The sequence below is a fragment of the Peromyscus leucopus genome, chromosome 4 (genome assembly GCF_004664715.2).
Source record: "Peromyscus leucopus breed LL Stock chromosome 4, UCI_PerLeu_2.1, whole genome shotgun sequence".
Classification (NCBI taxonomy): Eukaryota; Metazoa; Chordata; class Mammalia; order Rodentia; family Cricetidae; genus Peromyscus; species Peromyscus leucopus.
In genome coordinates this window covers 148,486,379-148,510,445 of record NC_051066.1, presented here as the reverse complement: position 1 = coordinate 148,510,445, position 24,067 = coordinate 148,486,379, and the positions used below count along the sequence as shown (strand labels likewise).

Sequence of the window (24,067 nt, the reverse complement as noted above, 5' to 3'; positions counted from 1 at the left end):
CCCCTTGTCCCCCAGCCTCCTCGGCTCCCACTCCATCTGCTGCTCCTCCTGGCTAGGCTCCTCCTCAGTTGGCACAGCAGGAAAAGAGAACAGGATGGTCTATTTTTATCCTGAGATGCTGTGGTGGGGCAGGAGAGGGCGCCATCTGACTGGGAAGCATGGGGAAGATCAGTGAGGACCTAGGATCTCCCTGGAAACTGTTGTCCAGGGTGGCTAGGTTCTGGTAGGCAGAGAGGCAGATCTCGGAGTAGCTTGGACTCGAGAGTGAGAGTTCATGGGCCACTGCACACCACTGTGTCACCGTTGGCAAACACCTCCCCCTCTCTGTACCCATTCCCGCCCCGCCCCTGCAAAACGGGGAGGGCCACAGACCCTGCGTGCCCTGGAAGGCTGCTTCTATGAACCTGAAGCCTTGCAAATTCACTGCTGAATGTGAGCACACAGGCAAATTCCCTGGAGGCACAGCAGTCTGGGGACACTTTGTTTTCCCCCTGAGCCAGGGTTTCTCTGTGTAGCCCTGGCTGCTGTCCTGGAACTCCCTCTGTAGATCAGGCTGGCTTCAAACTCACTGAGACCCACCTGCCTCTGCCTCCCAAGTGCTGGGATTAAAGACGTGTACCACAACCACCTGGCAATCTGGGGACACTCCTACTTGAGTTCAGAAAATACCCTAATTCTTGTAGTCTAATAGCAAATTAAATATCTCATCGCCCGGCATGTCTACCATTAGTCTCCTTTTGTACACGTTTGATGATTTTTTTTTAAATTATGTAAGCACTGTGTGAATCTACTGTCCTCCTGGAAAAATAATGAAACATTATGGGAAACCTAACACACATACCCACAAACCTGCCACCAGACCTCATCACTCTTTAAAAAAGAAAAATTAGTTCGTTTATATTATGTGTACAAGTGTTTTGCCTGTGTGGTATGTATGTGTATCACACATGTTCAGTGTCGGTAGATGTTGGAAGAGGGCATCAGATCCCCTGAAACTGGATGGCTTGTGAGCCTCTATGTGGGTGCCGGACACCAAGGCAAGACCCTCTGCAGGAGCTGCTGCTCCTAACCACTGAGCCACCTCTCCAGACCCACTCTTGCAGTTTGGGTTTCCAGTGCTTCATCTGGAATCTTTGTTTTACCCACACGTGTAATGTGTCCCATTCACAGTATCATAGCTTTCCTTCTGCATCTATAGATACCGTACTCAAGTACAATGTACAGTCTGCTTACACACCGCCAGATAGTATATAGATACTGCTTAAGGGCGTGTGAGGGCTTTGTGTGCTTCATTCCGGTTGTTGGGAGGAGTTGTTTATTGGTTTTAATTTTTTGAGACAGGTTTTATTTGTGTAGCCCTGGGTGTCCAGGAACTCACTCTGTAGACCAGGCTGGCCTTGAACTCACAGACATCCACCTGCCTCTGAGTCTCTAGTGATGGGATTAAAGGCGTGTGTCATCACCACCCAGCACATGTTTGTTTTCGAGACAGTATCCTGTAGCCTTGAATCCACTATGTATTCAAGACTGGCCTTGATCTCCTGGTCTTCCTGCCTCTTCCTCCTGAGTGCTGGGATTACAGGCATGAACCACCACACCCATCTTAGGGTATGCACGTACACACACATGCATGCATGCATGAACATGTAGCACAGAGTGCCTGTGGCGGTCAAATGTCAGCCCTCTGAATTTGGTTATCTCGTTTTACCATGTAGTCCCAGGGATTCAAATCAGGTAATCAGGCTTTGGTGGCAAGCGCCTTTACCCACAAAAGCCCTCTTACCTGCCTGGGGATGTTTTTAAAAGCCATTTCTCCACCCATCATTCCACTGCCTGTTTTTGTTGTTGTTGTTGTTGTTGTTGTTTGTTTTTTTTTTTTTTGGTCCCACCTATTAGCATTTCTGAGATCCTGTTATATAAATATATTACAGATTTATTTAGCCAGTCCCTGCGGATGGGCAATCAGGTGCCTTCTAACAGCACAAGCCACAAAGCCACAGACTCTGGAGTCCACCACTCCTTACAGTAGTGAAAGCTGCCACGATGCACTCCGGGTCCTGCACTGCTGCACTCTGTGGATATCACTGTGGACCCTGGATGCCCGAGCTTTCCCTCCATCTTCAGAAGCAAGTCGAGGGAGACGCCGACGCCGACGCCGACACCGCGACCACAGCGGGGCAGGCACGAGAGTTCACCGCAGCGGGCTGCGTCTTCGCTCCTCTCAAACCTCAAACGTCAGCAGCCATCTGAGCCAGGCCCTTGCCGTTGCCCCTGCAACAGCTCCAGGATCTCAGACCAGGTGCTTCACGTCCATGCTGCCCGTCAGCTGCCTCTCCTGCACCGAGATGCGGCTCTCCTTGCCATCCTCCTGTGCGACAGGCTGACAGCCATGCAGGGTCTCCTGCACTGGAGCAGTGTCTATCTCCACAGGACCTTTCCATTCATCCGTGGGTGGGGCCTGGGGAGTCAGGGTGTGAGATCCAAGGTCACCCCTAGCCACAGGGCTATCCTGCCTCCAAGTCCCTTCCCCTTATGTTTGTGTGTTGGGGGGAGGGGTATCAAAGTTGATTTCTTGGATACCTTCTGCCCCCTGCTGGAAACATGAAATTTGGCAAGGAACTTCCAGAGTCAGAGCCAGCTAGCGGAAGAAGCTGCCCCACTGGTTCCACCTACTGGTCCCTAAATAAGGCGGGACTTCCCTAAATTCAATGCCGAAGGGAAGCATGGCCAGGGTTACTCTGCCCATGGTGCCCAGCTCCTCCCAGTGGGGAAGTGATTGGGTTGGAGGAAGGAATAAAGACCGTGATTCAGGGCTGGGTAGGGGTAAGAGTAGCCGACTGTCACCTTACTGGTCCCAGGAACAGACCTGAGCCTGTTTTCCTGCGTGTGTGTGTGTGTGTGTGTGTGTGTGTGTGTGTGTGTGTGTGTGTGCTGGTGCACGTACATGTACACATGGAGTGTGGCACTGGGTGTATGTGCACGTGCCCTTATATGCACTCATGGAGGCCAGAGGTCGATGTCACGCTCCACCTTTTTTGCTGAGTCAGTCTGCCAGCACTGGTGTTATAGGCTTTTTTCATAGGTATTGGATCCCGATTCGGGTTCCTGTGCTTACGGAGCAAGCACTTTGCCCACTGAGTAGTCGTCTGTCTCCCTGCACCATGAGCTTCCCTACCTGCCCACTCTTCCCAGCATCTCTCCCTCAAGGATGGCTTACCTTATTATCCTCTGGTTCCTTGATCACCTTTTCTAGAAAGGAAAAGAAGGGGTGGGACCATTGGGAGGGCAGAGCAGGGTCAACCACCAGCTGCTTCTGCCCAACTGAGCCCTCCCTCCCTCCCTTTCTCCACATGGGCACTCACTGATGCAGAAATACAAGGGCACGAAGACGGTGATGAGGACGGCCATCACGAGGGGAATGACCAGTAGGGCTCGCATCCGGGGCTGCAAACCTGGAGAAACAGTCCTGAGTGGAGCCACTGGCAGGTGCTCCCACCCCTTGTCCAAAGCAGCTGCATCCTCTAGCATCTGGGCCTTGTGATGTCAGAGCTTTCAAGCAGTAGCATTGTGGGTAACATTGCCATTAGGGGACCTTTTTAAAAGCTTTGTGGTATTTGCCAATGTTTATGAATTGAGAGATTCCATATTGGGGAGGGGGCGGGGGGGATATAGTGTTCGTGCGTTTGGTATATGTGCAGGTCTGTGCATCTGTGCACACATTCAGAGGCCAGAGAAGGATGCGGGTTCCTACTCTGTCACATGTCACCTTCTTCTACTGAGACAGAGTCTCTCACTGAGCCTGGAGCCCACAAGCTACAGCAGTTCTCCTTCTCAGTCCCCACCCCCTCCCGAGCACTGGGGTCACAATCACACGTGGCCAAGCCTAGCTCATGCTTGCACAATAAACACTCTTACCCTTCAAACCATCTCTCTAGCCCAGGGAGATTCCAGTTGGGAGGATCAGCCCCAGTGAGGCAACTTCCCACCTGGCATTCAGCAGCTGTGTGGTGAAGGGAAAGCCCGCCCGCCCGCCTGTTTCTCACACTCCCTGCTCTCTTCCCTAGGCTGCGGCTGTTCAGCTCCAGTGTCTGCATTGTGCAAGTGTGGAGGGGAGAAATAAAGTATCTCTTGTCTAAATCGCTACTCTAAGTGACAAAGAAAAGAGACCAAAAGGCAGGTGGCCTCAGAAGCAAGGGGTGCAACCCCTTCTCCACAAAAATTAAGGAGATGCAAACAAACCCAATCATGAAGGTTAAGTCATCTTTGAGACAGGGTCTCATTAAGTGGCTCAGGCTGGCCTTGAACTTGGGGTTCTCATGTCTCAGCTCCCTGAGTGCTGAGACTGTAGGTCTGTACCACCACACCCACCTGAGAGGTAGGGAGGCAAACACCAACAGAACACACACTGGCCCGTAGGCGGCTACCTGGCTTTTAAACTTGTATTGGAACCAGAGCCAGAATTAGAATGACGCACGCAGGGTCACGCATCTGGCAAGTGTAGCTTTGACCTGGAAGGACTACCCCCACTGAGGCTTCGGTGACTGTCAGGCCTACAAGGCAGGGCCGAGACAGGAGCCCTTAAGACCCAAGATCCGGATGTGCTGGCTCTTGGTTCCTGGATCCTGGCCACTGGAGGTAGACTGAGCAGAGTTCTCCAGAGAACAGCGCCCGACTGCACCACACCTTTCCCGGACCCTGTAACCTATCCCATCAATTGTAAATTACCCCATAAAATAAACCTCCCTTTTAACTATGTGGAGTTGCCTTAATACTACAACCAATAGGTAAGGCCATCTCCTACTTGATTTTAAAATTTGCTCTTTTGTTAATTGCAAGTTTTTTTCCTTTAACATTTGGTTTTTTACTTATCTATTTATTTATTTGTTTGTTTGTTTATTTGTTTATTTATTTATTTGAGACAGGGTTTCTCTGTGTAGCTTTATGCCTTTCCTGGAACTCACTTTGTAGACCAGGCTGGCCTCGAACTTACAGAGATCTGCCTGCCTCTGCCTCCCAAGTGCTGGGATTAAAGGCGTGCGCCACCACCGCCCGGCTGTTTTTTTATTTTTTCTAATATCATTTCAAAATGTTTTTCCTCTTGCTTACTGTCCTTTTACAGTAGTTTGCTTACACGTTACATGTGAGCTCAAGTGCTTTTCTCCCTCCATTCCAGTCACGTCTTTCCAAGAGAACAAAGTCAATCTTGAGAAAAAGCAAAGAGACTGCATTTTTATTTTTATTTTCCTTTTTGGCACTGGGGGTCTAACCCAGGACCTCATACATGCTAGGCTAGTGTGGGGGTCTAACCCAGGACCTCACACAGCTAGACTAGCATGGGGGTCTAACCCAGGACCTCATACAGCTAGACTAGCATGGGGGTCTAACCCAGGACCTCACACAGCTAGACTAGCATGGGGGTCTAACCCAGGACCTCATACAGCTAAACAAGTGTGGGAACCTGAGTCGTCAGGCTTTCAAGACAAGAGTTTACCTTCCTGAGCCATCTCAGCAGCCCTCTTTCCACCTTCTGTGTTGAGACAGTGTCTTCTCAAGCTGCTCAGGCTAGCCTTGAACTCGCAAAATTCTTTCCTCAGCTTCCTAAGTAGCTGTGCTAAAAGGCCCCCTCACCAGACCTTACCTGTCTCTTTCTTCACATTCAGTGACAGCCCAGACCCTGTTGTTATCTGCGTTTGTGATCCATGCAGCTGGTCAAGCTTCCCATCCTAGCATCCAACCCGAGGGTAACAGGTGACATGTCACAGTGCACCCGTATCTCAATCGAGGGGCAGCAGAACAGCAGTTTCCAAATGGTAAAGTTCCATGCCAGACACTCACACCACACAAGTAAAGGGGTGTGCTGCTGTCAACCCATTTCACAGTTGAAGAAACTGAGGCTCACACAGGGAATGTGATTCATCCAGCTCTCAAGATAGGAGCTGCCTCTTGCTCTCACTCCTACCCCAGTGTTCCTGTGTGTCTCGGTCTCCCCTTTCAGTTCCCTTCCCAAACAACTGGCCTGACTCATTCTCCCCTGAACTTACCACAGACAGCATCAGTCTGATTCGTCCCTTCCTGTAGTACCGCCATCTTTTTGGCCTCACAGCTGTACAAAGACACATGTGTACACATGTATGGGCATTCACATACATGTGCAGAGAGGAAGGGAGAGAAATATATATATATATGGAGAGAGAGAGAGAGAGAGAGAGAGAGAGAGAGAGAGAGAGAGAACAGGGCTCCCCAACTATAAGACTTGCAAGCCCAGGGGGGTCGCCCAGCAAGTGACAAGTCCAAATTCACTGAGCATGAGACTCTGACAGCGCCGCAGCCTGAGCTGGTCATTATGGGAAGGATGGGAACACGCAAGGGAAAGGAAAGGGTGCTGCCCACACTGAAGCAGGGGTAACTAGGGGTGTGGGTGAGATCCAGGCTTTGTGATGAGGACTAAAACAGAGAGGCACTGTTCAAAGGCAGGACCTTCAGGAAGGAATGGGAAGTGATGAGTTTGGTCTCTGGTGGAGCATCTCAATCTTGGTACCCACAGGTATTTTGCGCTGGGAAATGTCCTAAGTTTCCCAGAATAGCAGCGCCTCTGTCTCCACCAGCTAAATGCCAGGAACAGTCCCCTAACCAATTATGGCATCTGAAAGATGACTAGATATGGCCAGTGTCCCACAGAGAGCAAAACTGGTCCCTGTTAGGAAGTTCTAGTTTAGGATGGGCCGTGGTGGTGCACACCTTTAATCCCAGCACTCAGGAGGCAGAGCCAGGCGGATCTCTGTGAGTTCGAGGCCAGCCTGGTCTGCGGAGTGAGATCCAGGACAGGCACCAAAACTACACAGAGAAACCTTGTCTCGAAAAAAACAAACAAACAAAAAAAATGTCTCGTGTGTGTGTGTGTGTGTGTGTGTGTGTGTGTGTGTGTGTGTGTGTGTATGTGTGAATGTGTTTGCTTGTTTACTAGCAGAATCTCTGGGAAGGGGTGCTGAGGAAGCAGCCTGAGTTGTTAATTGGGCATGTATTTAAGGGTTCTCCTAGGCAGGAGACTTTGAAGCAAAGCTCAGGGGCACAAGTGCAGGGTGCAGGGTGTGAGGGAGGAGTTAGGGAATGAGGTGGACCCCAGCCAAACACCAAAGCGTCAGGGCTTCCTCCCAAAGGCAGCAGAGAGCTTGGAGTGCTTTAAGTCACTAAGTTGCGTGATCCAAAAGGGGCCGCGGAAGCTCACAATGGCAATGTGATGCAGAATCAGTCAAGGGAGGCACCAGACCCAGGGAGCCTGTGGGGAGGTGAAGCCGTCACCACACCACAGGGATGAGGCCCGAGCGGCCACTCTAGAGAGTAATGAGGTGGATTCCCAAGAGGCTCCTACCAGACCTGACTGAAGTGGAGGTAAAGGCAAGGGTGGGCGGCTCACCATGTGACTGCCTGCAGCCAGAACCTGCCTTTCACCTGGGGCTCGGGGCTTGGCTAGGGGCCCGTTCTGGATATTCAGCAGTGGGACTTGACCCTATGGGACCCAAATGACAGATCCAGGAGAAGATGGAACCACAGATGTAGATAAGACAGCCCAGGAGAGGTGGGAAAAGTGACTGGGGAGAAGAGAGCGAGACAAAGCCTCAGAAAAACAATCAAGAGTCAAGGAGGGCGGGACGATTGATAACTCAGTCAGGAGAGCACTGACTGTCCTGTTAGAGAGTCCCATCCCTAGGGTCCACATGACAACAAACAAAGCCAGGCTTGGTGGCATGTGGTTGTAATCCCGGTGCTGGGGAGGAGACAGAAGGATCCCTGGGACTCTGGCCGGGAAGCCTAGTCTACTTGGCAAGTTCCAGTTGAGTCTGCCTCAAAACAAAAGAAAAAGGTGGACAGTGCCTGAGAACAACACCCCAAGTTGATATCGCGCACACACACACGCACATGTAGGTGTGCACACATACATATGCACACACAGGAGTGGGTACACATACACACACGTGCACACACACACACACACACACACATACACACACACACACACCGAGAAAGTGGAAGAACTGACAAGGAATAGAAAAGGGGAGAAAGGGGGTGCCGTGGTGCCTCAAGAACAGAGGCTTCAAGGAGATGGGGGATGGACAGATTCTATTAACCAAGCAAGAGCAGACAAGAAAAAAAATGCAGCGTGTCCCTTAGGCCAGCCACGAGGTCACAGTCACAAGTGAGTATGGCCACGGGGGAGGGGACTGAACGGCAGGTGACTGAACAGATTGCAACAGGACCCACACTACTTTTGGTTAAGGAGAGGCAATCCTTGTTTATACCTTGTCCAAGGACGACACTTTTCAAAAGTGGATGACTCGTTGGAGAAGAAGCCGGCTGGGCAGGGTTCACACACAGTATCATCAGTCCCTGTGGCTGGGAGCATGTGGGGAGGATGTGTCAACGATCTCAGTGGGTCACAGTGTCTGACTCCCAAGGGAACCAGCAGACAAGCAGGGCAGGAAAGAGCACCTGCCTGCTCCTTGTCTCAGTGCAGTGGCCGCCCCTTAAGGCTGCAACCCCGCAGGCGTCTCCTTCCCCTTCCCCAGGAAGTTGCCCATAACCACAGCCAGAATGCAAAAGATTCCATTTCCTGTTAACCAGAGGGAAGATGCCAGTCCAGGTGGGAGTCTCTATCCCCTCAGCTTCTGGGGAACCAAAGGCCGACTGCTCAGTCCCGGCTCTTCTCTCCCACCCACAGCTGCTTCCCGGGGCGGGCGGGCGGGCCACTTACCCATCTGCTTAACTCCAAAGCCAGGGCCACAGGATGTGTGCAGAACACATCTCCTGCACTCCTTGCTAGTGCAGTGTAGACCTTCCTTACAGGCACAAACGGCGTCTGTATCCGAGGTGCCCTCCTTCTCAACCTGAAGCCCTTCATCTGAGCAGAGATGAGAAGGAAGAATGGGAAAACCCCCTGGGCCTCACTCACTTGCTCGCTCGCCAAGGGCCCTACTTCCCACACCATCTCCAGTTTTCCTACGCTGACTTCCTAGGATAGATGACGATCACCTAACTAACTTATTCAACAGCCCAAACTCAACCCAGACTCCCACCCACCGGGACAGACCCTGGCTACTGAAATCGGAGGGATGCCATTGTTAAGGAATATCAACCCAGTTCTCAAGTGCACCTCCCCACGCAGCCCCACGCACTGGATTCACAGTGTGTATGCTGGTAACACCGTGACTCTCTGTTCCACGTGTTCATGTATTCGCCTGAGTTACACACAAGGCATTGGGTCTTGGCGACAGCCGTGCAGTGGTTCACCAGTCTCATTCCTGAAAAAAAAAAAAAAAAAACAGGAAGACGTGAGGCAGCTCACGCCAATCCTGTCCCTACCCGATGAGCCAGGGCCTAGGGGAGCGGAGCTTGGGAACGGATATCTCAGACCCACGTGAGTGGGAATGATGGAAGACACGGGGCAGCCTGGCATCAAGGAAGGGGGTGGGGGTGAGTCATTTTCAGCCTTGAGTTCACAGTTCATACATGGGGTCTGCATCTGCCAGCAAACTAAGAGGGAAGGGTCTTGGTATGGGGCTGGAGGGACTGTCACCTCACCCGGCTGGCACAAATCGCAGCACTGGTCATTGAAGACGTACTGTTTGTCTCTGCATGTGTTGCATTGTCCTAGATGGACCTAAAAACAGAAGTGTGTAACTGGAAGGGATCTTTGACAGGCACGCTGAAAGTTAGCCAAGACATACACTATATAGCCCATGTGGAACTCCGAAGCAGAAAAGAAAGCCCCTGCAGTATGAGGTATATTTGATTTTTACTATACTGCCAAGTGGTGTGGTTATAAAAAGCATCCAGAGAGTCATTCGGCCATCTTACAAAGCAAGGACTCAGAACTCTCTAACCCAGATAGAAGCATTTGACTCCTCAGGGCTCCTGAAGACCCAGCAGGAAGGGAGAACTCAAGCACGTCCTCTAGAGTGGGAGGCTGCTGGCTCCAGCTGGCCTCAGCCCCTTCTGAGTGCCACCATGGTTTCTGTCCCCAGCTCCACATCGACTGATGCTGCCAGGGTAAGAATTGTTCTGCAGAGGGCCACACTGTGCCGCCACGAGGCTGAGACACCGTGTGAGGGCAGGTGCCCTCCGAGGTCAGAAGAGGGAGCCCGATGCTCCTTGGAGCTAGAGCTGTGGTTGCCAGCTGCTCGTGTGGGTGCTGGGAACCTAACCCCAGCCCTCTGCGAGGGCCACACATGCTCTGAAGTGCTGAGCCATCCCTCCAGCCTGTACGTGCGTTCCTTAAAGTCAGGCCACATCTTAGAGTCCCGCAGGCGCAGAATCCACGGCTCTCAGCACCTCTCTCTCCACAGACTGTTTGACTCTCTCCATTTCTACGTCTGGGTACCACCCATGCTAGTGGTTGAGTCTTGCTAAGTCAAACACACTTCTCTTAACTGGAAATCTATTGTTGCCTTGAGAGAACAGCCAGTATCACTTCCTATAAATTAAAAGAAACCCTAAAAATACACTCAGCAGACTCCTAACAAGGTTAGTAAACCTCAGCTCGGAGCTGAACTCCCAGAGAGCCTCCGCCCTGGGCCTGGTTTTTGTTTTTTGTTTTTGTTTTTGTTTTTTTTTTAGTTTTTAGTTTTTTTGAGACAGGGTTTTCCTGTGTAGCCCTGGCTGTCCTGGAACTCACTCTGTAGTCTTTGAAAAACATTAACTAGCCATGTGTGGTGGTGCATGCCTTTAAACTAAGCACTTAGAAGGCAGAGGCAGGCAGATCTCTGTGAGTTCAAAGCCAACCTGATCTACAAAGCAAGTTCCAGGACAGCCAGGATGACACAAATAAACCCTGTCTCAAAAACAAACAAACAAACAAACAAAAAAGGAAGGAAGGAAGGAAAGGCATTAACTCTTGAAAAGTCTTGATCCTTGAAAAAAAAATAAGGACAGGACAGCAAGATGGCTCAGCAGGTCAAGGCACTTACTGCGAGGCTGATGACCTGATTCAGCCCCTAAGAACCACTTGGTAGGAAAGACTGGCTTCCATAAATCACCCTGTGACCTCCACACATACCCTGTGGTGTTCATACACACATACATGCGTACATACATACACTCATAAGTGTAATAAAAATTAATTTTTAAAGTGTGAAAGCTTTTTTAAAGCACTGTAACATGAGTCTGTGCTTTAGTGTGTGCGCACACGCGCACTGTCCTGTTTGAGACCTGGAGCATGCACTTGCCCATGGTGCAAGTGTGTGGAGGTCAGGGCACAAGGCTGATGTCAATCCTCACCTTCCGCCTGTTTCAAACAGGGTCTCTTGGTTGTTCTCAGCTGTACGTGCCCAGGTAGCTGGCCTGAAAACGTCAGGGGCTCCCCTTTCACCTTAGGAACATTAGATTGCAGACTTCTACCACACACTGCCTCACACGGGTTCCGGGGTGAACTCGGGTGCTCAGGCTGGCACAGCAGGTGCTTCAGCCCCTGAGCTGCCGCCCCAGGCTTGCACCTGAGGATTTATGTGAGGGGTTGTTTTGTTTTGTTTTGTTTTGTTTTGTTTTGTTTTTCCTGGAGCTGAGGACCAAACCCAGGGCCTTGTGCTTGCTAGGCAAGCGCTCCACCACTGAGCTAAATCCCCAACCCTGTGAGGGTTTTTTTGTTTGTTTGTTTGGTTGGTTGTTTGGTTGGTTGGTTGGGGGTTTTTTTTGTTTGTTTGTTTTTTGTTTTGGTTTTTTGGTTTTTTTTTTTTTTTTTGAGACAGGGCTTCTCTGTGTAGTTTTGGAGCCTGTCCTGGATCTTGCTCTGTAGCCCAGGCTAGCCTTGAACTCACAGAGATCCACCTGGCTCTGCCTCCCAAGTGCTGGGATTAAAGGCATGCACCACTGCCATCTGATTTGTTTGTTTGTTTTGTTTTTTAAGACTTAAAAAAAATGTTTAGGTTTATTGATTTTATTTCATGTGTACGAGTATTTTGCCTACCCCACTGCGTGCGTGGTGCCCTTGAAGGTCATAAGGGGATTCCCTGGAACTGGTGCCAAGGATGGTTGTAGGTGCCAGGAAACTGAACCTGGGTCCTCTGCAAGAGCAACAAGTGCTCTTCTCCTAGCCATAAGATTTATTTTATTTTTGATTATAGGTAGATATGTGTGTCTGTATGTGGATGTGTGTGTGTTTGTGTGTGTGTGTGTGTGTGTGTGTGTCTGTGTGTGTGTGTGTGTCTGTGTGTGTGTGTGTGTGAAGGGCAGGTGCCCTCAGAGGTCAGAAGAGGGAACCCGATGCTCCTTGGAGCTAGAGCTGCAGGTGGTTGCCAGCTGCTCGTGTGGGTGCTGGGAACCTAACCCCAGCCCTCTGCGAGGGCCGCACATGCTCTGAAGTGCTGAGCCATCCCTCCAGCCTGTATGTGCGTTCCTTAAAGTCAGGCTAAATTTTAGAAATACCCAAGGGCCAGGCGGTGGTGGCACACGCCTTTAATCCCAGCACTTGAGAGGCAGAGGCAGGTGGATCACTGTGAGTTCGAGACCAGCCTGGTCTACAGAGTGAGATCCAGGACAGCCAGGACTGTTACACAGGGAAACCCTGTCTCAAAACAAAAGAAAAAGAAAAACCCAAGGCTAGGGATGGGGGAGCCCACATTTGAGGATGAGACAAATCACACTCTGCAATACAAACTACTTTGCTTTTTCTGAGGAGGCTGCATTTCCTCATCCTTAAAGATTTGTTTTTATCATTTTATTCGTGTGCCAGTCCATTGCGGGCACCAAGAACTGAACTTGGCAGCATGTGCTCTACCCACTAAACTGTCTCCCTAGCCCTGTTTCATCATCTTTAAAATGGAATTAATAACACCTGCCCGAAGGTTGGGTTGAGAACGTGAAAGAACACATGTGCATGGCCTGGTAGGCTACCACGGTAGGTGCTCACAAAACGGCAGTTCTCATCAGTACACACAGATGAGGGTCTGCGTGGGTGTCCTGTACCCTGGCAACTGACTGACTGTCCAGGATTTGGCTAACGGATAGCTCTAATTCAACCTGGGTATCTGAGCAAATCACTTGATGAAATCCATCTGAAAGCTCCTTCTGCAACAGTGTGTCCCCAGGACACCTCATCGGACTTCCCACCCTACTTCTAGAGCAGTGAAAGTCCTTGATGGCATCTTCGAGCAGGTGAAAAGGACACCTTTCCTCTGATGGCTCGCCAGCCCCAGTTTCCATTCCCCAAAGCACCGGTTCTTCCCCCACAAAGTTCTCAGGGCCACAGCGTGAGGACCCTTCACCATGTGAGTGGCAAGTTCAGAAGTCAGGTAGATATAGATTCATACCCATGTTGAGAGACTTTGGGCAAAACTTGCCCCCTTTCTGAGCCTCACTTTGGTCATCTGCGCAACAGAAGAGTCGGAAGAAATCCAATGGGGGCTGTATGCAATCTCTCTCCCAGTCCCGTGCACAGAAAGACCTTGCTGTATGCAATCTCTCTCCCAGTCCCGTGCACAGAAAGACCTTGCTGTATGCAATCTCTCTCCCAGTCCCATGCACAGAAACACATTGCTAAATAGCACTTGCTGTTTCTGTCAGGGCCCAGCACCTACCTGGAGCCCAGATGGGGCTCACAAGGGCAGACTTTGCCCTTGGGTGGTCCAGACTACCCTTCATCACACCTCTGTTTCTTCCTCCATTCCTCCCACAAGGTCCTCCCTCATCCACTTCTACCACTCTACCCTCCTCCTGCATCCTGTCTCCCTAAAAGCCATTGCTTAGACCAGTGACCCTTTAATACAGTTCCTCATGTTTGGTGACCCCCAACCATAAAATTATTTTCCTAGCTACTTCATAACTGTAATTTCGATACTGTTATGAATCATAATGTAAATGTCTGTGCTTTCTGGTGGTCTTAAACGATCCCTGGGAAAGGGTTGTTCGACACCCCCACAGAGTCGAGACCCAGAGGTTGAGAACCACAGAGTGAAAATGAAAGCTTGTAAAGCAGCTTCCTCATTTTTCTCTCTTCTGCTGCTGACCCCCACAGTTATCCTTGCCCAGGCACAGGTCAGGATCTACAGCCCTTGGCTGGGGATGCAGCTCGGTTGGTGCAATGACTGCCCAGAATCCATGAAGCCCTAGATTCCATTCTAAGTATCACATAAAACTGGTCATGGTGATGCAGGCCTGTAGTCCCAGCATTACAGAGAAATCCAAGGACAGGAGAGACGGCTCAGCCACTAAAGTGCTTGCCACATAAATGTGTGGATCAGAGTTCAGATCTCCAGAAACACATGTAAATGCCAGGTGTTTGTAGAGGCCTCCCTGTAATCCCAGCCTCGCAAAGCAAAGACGGGGGATCCCCAAAGCAAGCTGGCTAGTGAGACCTGCCCTATGGGGAGCTCTGGGTTTGATTGAGACCCTCCCTGAATGAGTAAAGGTAGAGAGTGTCCAAGAATGACTCACGATATCAGCTTCAGGCCACCACATGCAAGAACACACATGTTCCCATACAAATGTATACACACATACAAACCACACACACAAAAAGATGAGGGGGAAAAAAGAAAGAAATTAAAAGACATCCTCAACTACATAGGGAGTTTGAGGTCAACCTGGGTACTGAGATTCTCTCAGTCCTGCTGGTTGATAGTGTGTGCTTACACAGCACTGACTGTCTCAGCTGCAGAAAGCCACACCTGTAACATGACACCTGCCCACGTGGGTGATTCAAAGTCAGCTTAAATACCTAAGTCCTTGTCTCCAACCAACAAGACTCTACAGCACTTGAAAACATGGGGAGCCCAGCCAGAGGGGCAGGGATGAGACTCAGGTAGTCAGGGGATTCCCAGCCTCCAGAATGAGGAACTGCAGAAATACATCTAAACCAAAAGTGAATCAAGTGGTAGCTTTGAAAATCCCGGAGATGTGCTTGGCTGGGTCTGAGCCATTCTGGTACCTGGAGAAACTGAGGCTGATCTCTTCACCCCTTTCTTGGCTTCCACGGCTATTCCTCTCTTTGGGTATCTCCTATGCCATCTTAAGTTCAAGAAGCAGAGGCACCAACATGGGGATTCCTCCTAGATTAGCTTGGCTATGGTAGGGGTGTGGCGGGTGTTAAATTACCTCTCCAAGAAAGTACCCAGGGTCTGGTTCCTACAAGATGCCCTGGAAGAAAGTGGCCCCAGCTAGCAGGGAGAAAATAACCACTGATGGCATCTATCCACAACGGGAAAGTGACAGGAAACAGGCCAGACCTGCTCCTTCCAAGCCTAGCCAGGCTGTCTTCCTGTGCACTCCAAAACCCTTTCCAATCTCTGTGGCTAGCTCCTGAGCCCAGGCTTGGATTAGATAAAGTCGTCCAGGCACCGCTGTGTAAGCATACCCTCCCTAAGCTCCCCCTGTGGACTGGGGAGAGGGACAGCCCACCCATCTTATTTTATAGTCAAGATCAGAGAGCTCTTGCCGGCCCTATTCACCCCTTCCCACCTTCCCCTCCAAATCAGCTAGAAAGATCTCCTCCCCGTGTCTCCGCTTTCCATCTCCCGCTCTCAAATCCTTTGGGATAGGGACAGAAGCCACTCACCGCTGTCAACAAGCAGCCCCAGAGCACACACTGCCGAGGCAAAGTCACCATTGCGGGGGTTCGAGCGGCCAGATCACTGATAAGGGTGGTGCCTCTAGTAACTCCAAAGTCCCTGCCAAGGGCCCCGCCCAGGAAGGGGGCGGGGTCTTCAGGCACCAATCATGAAGGCTTCGGGTTAGTCGCTGGGCAGGGAATTCCCCAGGACCTTCCCGAGAGTCTGATTCCCCCGGGAGTTTAAGGGACAGGCACCTAGATGGCAGGAGGCGTGGTCCCAAGAGGAGCCCTTTCTCCACATCCCGGGACCCCAAGAGCCACCTATAGCAGGGCTAGGGACCCCCCTGCTTGCAAGAAGTAGAGAGGAGAAGGATTCCTGTAGGGACTGGGGGGTTGGGGGGCGCCACTGGATACCCAGGGTTCCCCCAATACCTCCGGGAAATCTCCGCAGAACCGAAAGCGTCCCCACTGGGGACAGAGAGGTCTAAGGAAGTCCCCAGCATCACCACAAAGCCAAAAAACGGGAAAGACCACAGTTGGAGAGCCAGGAAGTGATTCAAGAAAATGAGTTCCCTACTCAGTTTCTCTTTTTTTTTTGGAAGGAAATTCCCACGTGTAGGGGCAGAGTCCCATCCTCCCATCCATGCGTGCCACCCATGTGTCTCTACCAGTGGCTTCTATCCCATCCCAGCTCCATCCGGAGTCTGGAGACAGGTATTTATTGGGTGGACCAGCCTTTCGTAGGATCCCGGGATCCCTTGGGAAATGTTAGCGGACTAGAGGCTCTCTCTATTTCTCCATTAACTTTGGTGGGGGATGGTCGGGAGCAAGGTTCTGAACTCTGGTCCTCTCCCCAACACTACCCACTATTCTTCATATTCTCTCCTCCTCCTCTTCCTCCTCCTCTTCCTCCTCCTCTTCGCCTCCCCCGCCCCATGGAGTATATGGGGGTCAGAGGACAACTTAGGGGAGTTAGTTGTCTCCTATGAGGTCTGTATCTCAAACTTAGGTCGCCAGGCTCCATAAGCAGTACCTTCACCCCACACCCTCCACTATGGACCCCATTTTTGAACCAGTGTTAGCATTCTGCTCTGCAGCCAGGGTGGCCTGGGGTCTGGTCCAAGCTTTGGACCTGAGACATTGAGTTCATTCCCTTCCCAGGAGCTTGAACTGGATGATGCTTGGGATGTTGATGCTCCAGGCTCTGAACATCCAGGCCATGCCGAGAGGTCAGGCTGGAAAGAAAAAGGAGGATGGGATAGGGAAGGAAGGTATGGTACATTAACCCCAACCTTGGGGCCTGTCTTGCTGTTCCATTGCTGTAAAGAGATCATAACCATGGCAACTCTTACAAAAGAAAGCCTTTAACTGGGGGCTTGCCTACAGTTTTAGAGGGTTAGTCCATGATCATCATGGCGGGAAGCAGACAGGCATGGCATTGGAGCAGTAGCTGAGAGCTTTACATCCTCATCCACAGGCAGCAGGTGCCAGGGGTGGGAGTCTGGGCCTGGCATGGGCTTTTGAAACCTCAAGGCCTGTTCTCTAGTGACACACCCCCTCCAACAAAGCCACACCTCCTAATCTTCCAAAACAGTTCCACTAACCGGGAACCAAGCATTCAAACATATGAGCTGTGGGTGCCATTCTCAATCAAACCACCACAGGGCCTTTGCTACAAAGACACAGTAACAGCTTCATCTATCTTCATCCCAGACTTAGGAGTCCCAGAAGAAGTTGCCGTTGTGAGGAGCACAGGCCAGGTGAATGACCGAGAAGCAGCATGCTGGGAAACCAGGTTCCACTGCTCTGTCTGTCTTCTTCCTCTGGAGTCCATCCTGTCTTCTGTCACCTCCGCCACTGTCCTAACTCAGGGGTTCAGTGAGTATGTGAAAAGGTTGTCACTTCTCACCCAGGAACAGCCCCTATCACAAAGGGAATGGCAAAGAGGACACACCCCTGGTGGTCTCAATACTGACCTCACACCACAGTGACCCCCTGGGTAGAAAGATGGTGGTCATGTACAAAAAGGCCAGAGACATTCAAATCAGGACCCAGAGGTCTCCATTAAAGACACACAAAGACACCCAGTATGAAGAGAAAATTAAACTATGGAAAACAAGCCTAGTTTTCATTCCTGAGAGTGGGGGCATTACTAGATAACTTCAGCTATTGCTTATTTTTTATTTGCTTGATTCCAAAATTGGGCCCTTCACAAAACTGCCTGGGGGAAGCCAGTACACAGAATTAAAACATTAATTATATTATATAAAACATATCATAGCAGCAATTAAAGCATCTTAAATTAATGTGTGAAAGAATAAATAGTAGCCTTTGTGTTGCCCCATGGGGTGCAGACCAGACAAGATAAAGGGAAGATATTTCACTTAACACACATCCCTAGGAGATGCTGGTGGTGAGGCCTAGGGAAGGAACAAAATCGTGCTGGGCTGAGAGGAGATCGAGGAAGGAGGGGGCTAGTGAGATGCTTCCAGGGGAGGTGGCGATTGCCAGCATCCCACTGAGGGAAGAGTCCAGCAGCAGAGGTGGGGTAAAGGGTGCTGGAAAGAACAGCGACCCAGGATTTGGGAGAAAATGGCCTTGGTGAGGAGCAGGGCACGTGTGTGTGTGTGTGTGTGTGTGTGTGTGTGTGTGTATGACCGGGGAGCATGCATGGAGGTCAGAATCCGCAGCATCTGCTGCCCAAAGACCCAGCTCTACTCATGTGTCTTTTACCTGTATTCTGCCCCTCCTTATTACCTAATATGTACCCTTTCTTCTTCCTTTTCCTACCTAGTATACTGTCCTTACATGTACATTTGTGTGTGTGTGTGTGTGTGTGTGTGTGTGTGTGTGTGTGTGGTGAAAAGGGATATAAAGCTAATTGTTTTTTCAAGTTTTAACTCATGCATTTGTCAAGGTTTTTTTTTTATGGTGGATAAGTGCATAAAAATATAATTACTAGTGAAAGTATAAAATCCAGTGTGAATCTCCACAGCTTCAGAATGGCTGTTCTAACTGTACAGATGTTCGTGGAGGTGTGTAGACTTTGGGTCTGACTAATCTCACTACATGATGTTTTCTATGTGCAAGTTCATTACAGTAGAGTTTTATTTTAAAAAGAAAAGAATATTAGCCATAGTGGCACATGCCTTTAATCTCTGCCCTCAGGAGGGAGAGGCAGGTGGGTTTCTGGATTCTCTAGTCTACATAGTGAGTTCTAGAACATCCAGAGCTACATAGTGAAACCCTGTCTCAAAAACTAATTAATTGCCGGGCAGTGGTGGCGCACACCTTTAATCCCAGCACTCAGGAGGCAGAGGCAGGCGGATCTCTGTGAGTTCGAGGTCAGCCTGGGTTACAGAGTGAGTTCCAGGATAGGCTCCAAAAATACACAGAGAAACCCTGTCCAAAAAAAAACAAAACAAAACAAAAACTAATTAATTAAAAAACATCCCAGCTAGTATGCATATCTGATTATGTTCCCCAAGGTTCGCAGCGGCTCCCTAGGACCATCACTTTTTAGTTTACAGGGCTACACATCCCTTGGCTTCCACTTCATTCCCTGGTTGTCCCACACTGTCACCTCCACCTTACACTACCTTCCCCTTACCTGCTTTCATCTCACATTTCCATGCTGGAGTTCAGTGCACCTCCTCTGGGAACTCTTCCCCACAACAACCCGCTGAGGTGAGCACACCCACCTCCCCAAGCTCTCTCTCCTAGCCCCACAGCCAACTGCCCAAGTGAAACTCAGCCCCACTGTGCTGTTCTTCAATTATTCTGTTTATTTGTGGAACCAGTGTGTGGAGGCGGCTCAACTCCATGGGGCACGATAATGAAGCGCTCGCCCTAATCTCTGCCTCCAGCCATGCTCAGCTGAGTTTCCCTTTTCTGTCCCTTAATGACATTTTGGGCAGATTGCGTTCCTTTCGGATCACTTTCTGTTGTTAAAACCCTCATCCTTTGATGTTTTATTCGCAAACTCAATTTAAATCTCATCTCATCCTCCCTGCTCATCCAAGGATTGACTTGAGCCAGGAAGAATCTTGTCAGCTAGACATAAAAAGCAGGGAAGGAAAAAGGACTGACTGCCTGGGAGATGCACCCCAGCACCATCCCAGGGTTGAAATGGGAAGGGGGGATCAGGAGAGGGCAGATATCCTGGGTGGAGTGTCTGGCCTCTGCAAAGTGTCTCTCCACGCTGCTTGACCGGCCCTGTCTGCAGTGGTCAAGTGGTGGCTTCCTGAGGGACACTGAGTAATTTCCATGGTTTTCCCCCTGGACATTTCTCTGATGGGACACCCAGCTCAGATTTTAGCAGTCATACCCTGCTGCCACCTGGAGAGTGCAGTGCGCAGAAGTCAGTCTACTAAGATGAGTCCTCAGAAAGGTGCTCCAGCCTGGCTACTGTGGTGTTCACTTGGCCCACAGGAACATTTTATCCGGGGCAGCTGCTCTGCCATGTCCTCTCTCTTTCCAATGCTTTCTGCCCAGATAGGCACTGTTCACTGCCAGGAAGACCTCATGAGAGACAGCATCCCACATGCCCTGCCTACAGTCGTCTTCAATCTCCGCAAGGTGCTTTGGGCCTCCTTCACTCTCCCTCTTCTCTATTGTAAGTCCTGCAGGAATCAACAGAACGTAAGACCTCCCCCCTGCCCGGGGTTAGTCAAGTGGGCAACTGGGCTTGTGGCTAGTGGATGGAGTGTCAGCTCCGCCCGCCTCTTTTAGTAAAACCACTGGGGAGGTCTGGCTCCCCACAACACAGAACCTGTTGGCCTTGCCTGCGGATTCCTAGCAGAACTTTCACTCCGTAACTTTTGTAATGGCCATTCCTCACATCTGACTTGATTCCTAGACAGAAGGGGAATCAGTGTCTTAGTCACTGTCTTATTAGGGTTTCTGCTGCTGTGATGAAACACCATGAACAAAAGCAACTTGGGGAGGAAAGGGTTTATTTGGCTTACACTTCCACATCACTGTTCATCACTGAAGGAGGTCAGGACAGGAACTCAAATAGGGAAGGATCCTGGAGACAGGAGCTGATGCAGAGGCCATGGAGGAGTGCTACTTAGTAGCTTGCTCATCATGGCCTGCTCAGCCTGCTTCCTTACAGAACCCAGGACCAGCAGCCCAGGGATGGCACCACTCACAATGGACTGGGCCCTCCCCCATCAGTCACTAAGAAATGCCCTACAGGCCTGCCTACAGCCCCATTATATGGAAGCCATTTTGGTTTGGTTTGGTTTGTTTTAATTTTACATACCAACCACAGTTCCCCCTCCCTCCCTTCCTCCTGTTCCTCACACACCTCCGCCCACCCCTCCCCACATCCAGAGAGGGTAAGACCTCCCATGGGGGGTCAGCAAAGCCTGGCATATCAAGTTGAGGCAGGACCAAGCCCCTCCCATCTGCATCAAGGCTGAGCAAGGCGTCCCACCATAGGGAATGGGCTCCACATCACAGGAGGCATTTCACATTTGAGGTTCCCTCCTTTCAAATGACTTTAACTTATGTCAAGTTGACATAAAACTATTCAACACACTCATCTTCTATTGCCCATCCAGATGCCCATCCAGAGCGCAGGCCCATGCCGGGTGCTGATCAAGCACTTACTGAGTAAATTCAAGACTGTTAAGTAACAAGTCTGAAGGAATCCGTCAGGACTTACCCACTTGGGCCCCACACAGGCTGCATGGCTGCCCACCCCCACTGGGTTCTCTGCCTGGGATTCCCAGGCCTAACTGTGTCCCCCAGATATTTCCCTATAACTCAGAAGAGCTGAGCTGGGATTTGTCAAAAGGAACTAAGACCGTAGAAAAGAACACAATGAGAAATCTGGAAAACCCGAGAACCAAACAAACAGAAGGCTGCTTTGACAAAGCGTTGTCAGGATCCGGGTAAAACACCTTATTGGCCTGGCTGATTCTGACTCCCTGACATGGAGAACTCAGCCCTGGATGGCAGCAGCCTTCAGGGACTGTGGCGTCTGGAATGAGAGGTGGACGTGTTGGTAGAAGAGGTGACTCGGGATGTCCTGCTGTGATCTCAAGGTCTTCTACAGCCTGGCTTCTGCTGGCCTCCCCCTCTGATGCCCACTCACTAGGAACCTCCAGCCACCCATCATCTGCCCCCTTCTCTTCTCTAGTCAGATCTAAGACAGACAGACGGATGGGCGGGCAGCGTCTCCAAGGGAGGCTTATTTTGAGACCCTCATCTAAAAGGGACTTCCTTCCACTGCCCCGCCCCCTCCTGCTTCCCACACTGTCCTCATGTAAAAGACAGAGCTCATAAACTTAGATAGAAGATAACGTTATTGGAAGGATGCTGGGCAGGAAGAACTAGACTCAGGCCAGGACCTCAGGAGGTGGAATATGAAGGGAGAAGTCCTTACAGCCATCCCTGTGCTAGCCAGTCCCCAAGACAGTCCCATGATCCCACCTCCTGCTCTTCATACCCATGCTTGGTCCCCTTCCTCCATGTACCAACAGAAACTAGTGACTCACGGGATGTCACAAGGAGTTCGGAACATAAAACCCTGAGGCGTGGCTGGAAAGATGGATCAGTCAGTGATATACTTGTCCCCAAAGCATGAGGACTTGAGTTCAGATCCCCAACACACATGTGAAAAGCCAAGTGAAAGCCAGGCATGGGGGCATGTACCTTTAATCGTATCACTGGGGAGATAGAGGCAAGCACATCTCTGTGAGTTCCAGGCTAGCCTGGTCTACACAGTTAGAGCCTGTCTCAAAATAATCAAAGAAACAAACAAATAACCATACAAATGAGGCAGTGTGTGGCTGAAATCCCAGCGCTGGGGAACTGGAGGAGGAAACTTCCTGGGGCTTGCTGGCCAGTCTAGCCAAATCAACCAGCTCTATCTAGGTTCAGTGAGAAAGCCTGTCTCAGAAAAATAAGGTACAGGGCTGGCAAGATGGTTCAGTGGGTAAAGGTGCCTGCTGCCATTCCTGACGTAAGGTCAACCCACACAGTGGAAGGAGGAGAGAACCAACTCCTGAAAGTTGCCTCTAAAGGACACACATGTAGCGGCACTCTTGCTTGAGCATACACAATAAATACGCACATAAATACTAAGTAAATACACATGTGTAATAACAAAACATAGTGTCCAGAGCAATTCAGGAAGACACCCGAGATACGTGATTCTGAGTCTTCTTATACAGTAATATTTTATAGGTGAACACTCGGTTCTGGACTTACAGACACACACTGCCTCGTCTAGCTTTTTAGGTGCCTGTGGGGTATCCAGAGTTGCATGCCAAACATGTTACCTACTGAGCCATTTCTCCCAGCCCAGAATCCTGTATTTTGATTCTCCAATGCCCCTGCAGAACATAGTCATTCACTAAAGATATTATATTAAATAGACACTTCTCATGTATATGAAATGTTGCAGACCAAAAATAATCTATTGTCCTATCCCAAAATTAAATCAATATTTTCATTTGTACATTTGTATTCACATTTCAGTCCTAGCCTGTTGGTGTCTTTAGAGTTCTCTCTCCTAGGGGAAGCATGCATTCCTGCTTTATATTTTCCTATATTATTATGCTGTGAACATTATTCCCACGATATTTTTCTTTTTATATGATTTATTTTTGATTATGTGTGTCTGTATATGGTATGTGCTCATGTGCAAGTGCCTGTGGAGACCAGAAGAGGGCACCAGATCCTCTGGAGCTGGAGTTACGGGTGGCTGTGAGCACCTTGACCTGGTGGCTGGGTGCTGGAAACCAAACTTGGGTCTTCTACAAGCAGTATGTGCTTATAACCACCGAGCCATCTCTCCAGCCCCACATTTTTTTTTTATCTATCTCTAATCTCCCCTTCTTCATGACACCCCACCAGCTATCATTCTACATGTTAAAGACTGTGTTTGTTCTTTTCCTAAGAAATTAAGCTATCATTTTCTGAAACCACTTCCCACTAAATAACATGTCATAGAAATGGTTCCAAGTCAGTAGACACAGATCTGCAGCTCCTGGTTGGAATAACTGTGTGATTCTCTGTGTGGTGAACTTGTCTCAGCTGATTCAGCCGCTCTGCTGTGGACTCCAGGTCCCCACTTCTGCAGTGGGCACTGAACACCACAGGTTCTTGCCCATGCGTGTTGGGTGCTTGTATTCTGGCATCCACAGAACAGATTTCTAGAAAGGATCTTCTGTGTATATAAAGTGCAAACAAATATTTTCAAAATGCTTTGCAAGGAAAAAAATTGAAAAATTCATATTTAAAAAGCTTTGGACTGTCAGGTGTGGTGGCACACACCTTTAATCCTAGCATTCCAGAGGCGGAGGCAGGCAGATCTCTGTGAGTTCAAGGCCAGCCTGGTCTACAGAGCAAGTTCCAGGACAGGCTCCAAAGCTACACAGAAAAACCCTGACACACAAAACAAAAATAAAAACAAAACAAAACAAAAAATCTTGGATTCTCTCCATTACTAAATGTTATCATTCATTTAATATTTGATAACTTGATATACAACAGATATTGCTGCTTCAGTTCACATTT

General features: G+C 49.9%; 1 protein-coding gene across 2 annotated transcripts; it reads right to left on the bottom strand.

The window, feature by feature from the left end:
- Positions 1-1,915: 1,915 nt before the first annotated feature.
- Cd40 (CD40 molecule) lies at positions 1,916-15,653 on the bottom strand. Of its 2 annotated transcripts, XM_028868484.2 has the most exons (9): positions 15,542-15,653; positions 9,577-9,655; positions 9,171-9,296; positions 8,750-8,896; positions 8,298-8,391; positions 6,042-6,103; positions 3,363-3,452; positions 3,218-3,249; positions 1,916-2,458 (listed from the first exon to the last, which is right to left on the bottom strand). In XM_028868484.2, exons 1-9 carry the CDS (start codon positions 15,590-15,592, stop codon positions 2,291-2,293), a joined length of 849 nt encoding a protein of 282 aa, XP_028724317.1. In that variant the 5' UTR covers positions 15,593-15,653; the 3' UTR covers positions 1,916-2,290. The 2 variants fall into 2 exon arrangements, with proteins under 2 accessions (XP_028724317.1, XP_037061438.1); XM_037205543.1 differs by lacking the exon at positions 15,542-15,653 and having other exon boundaries at positions 9,572-9,656.
- Positions 15,654-24,067: the final 8,414 nt, after the last annotated feature.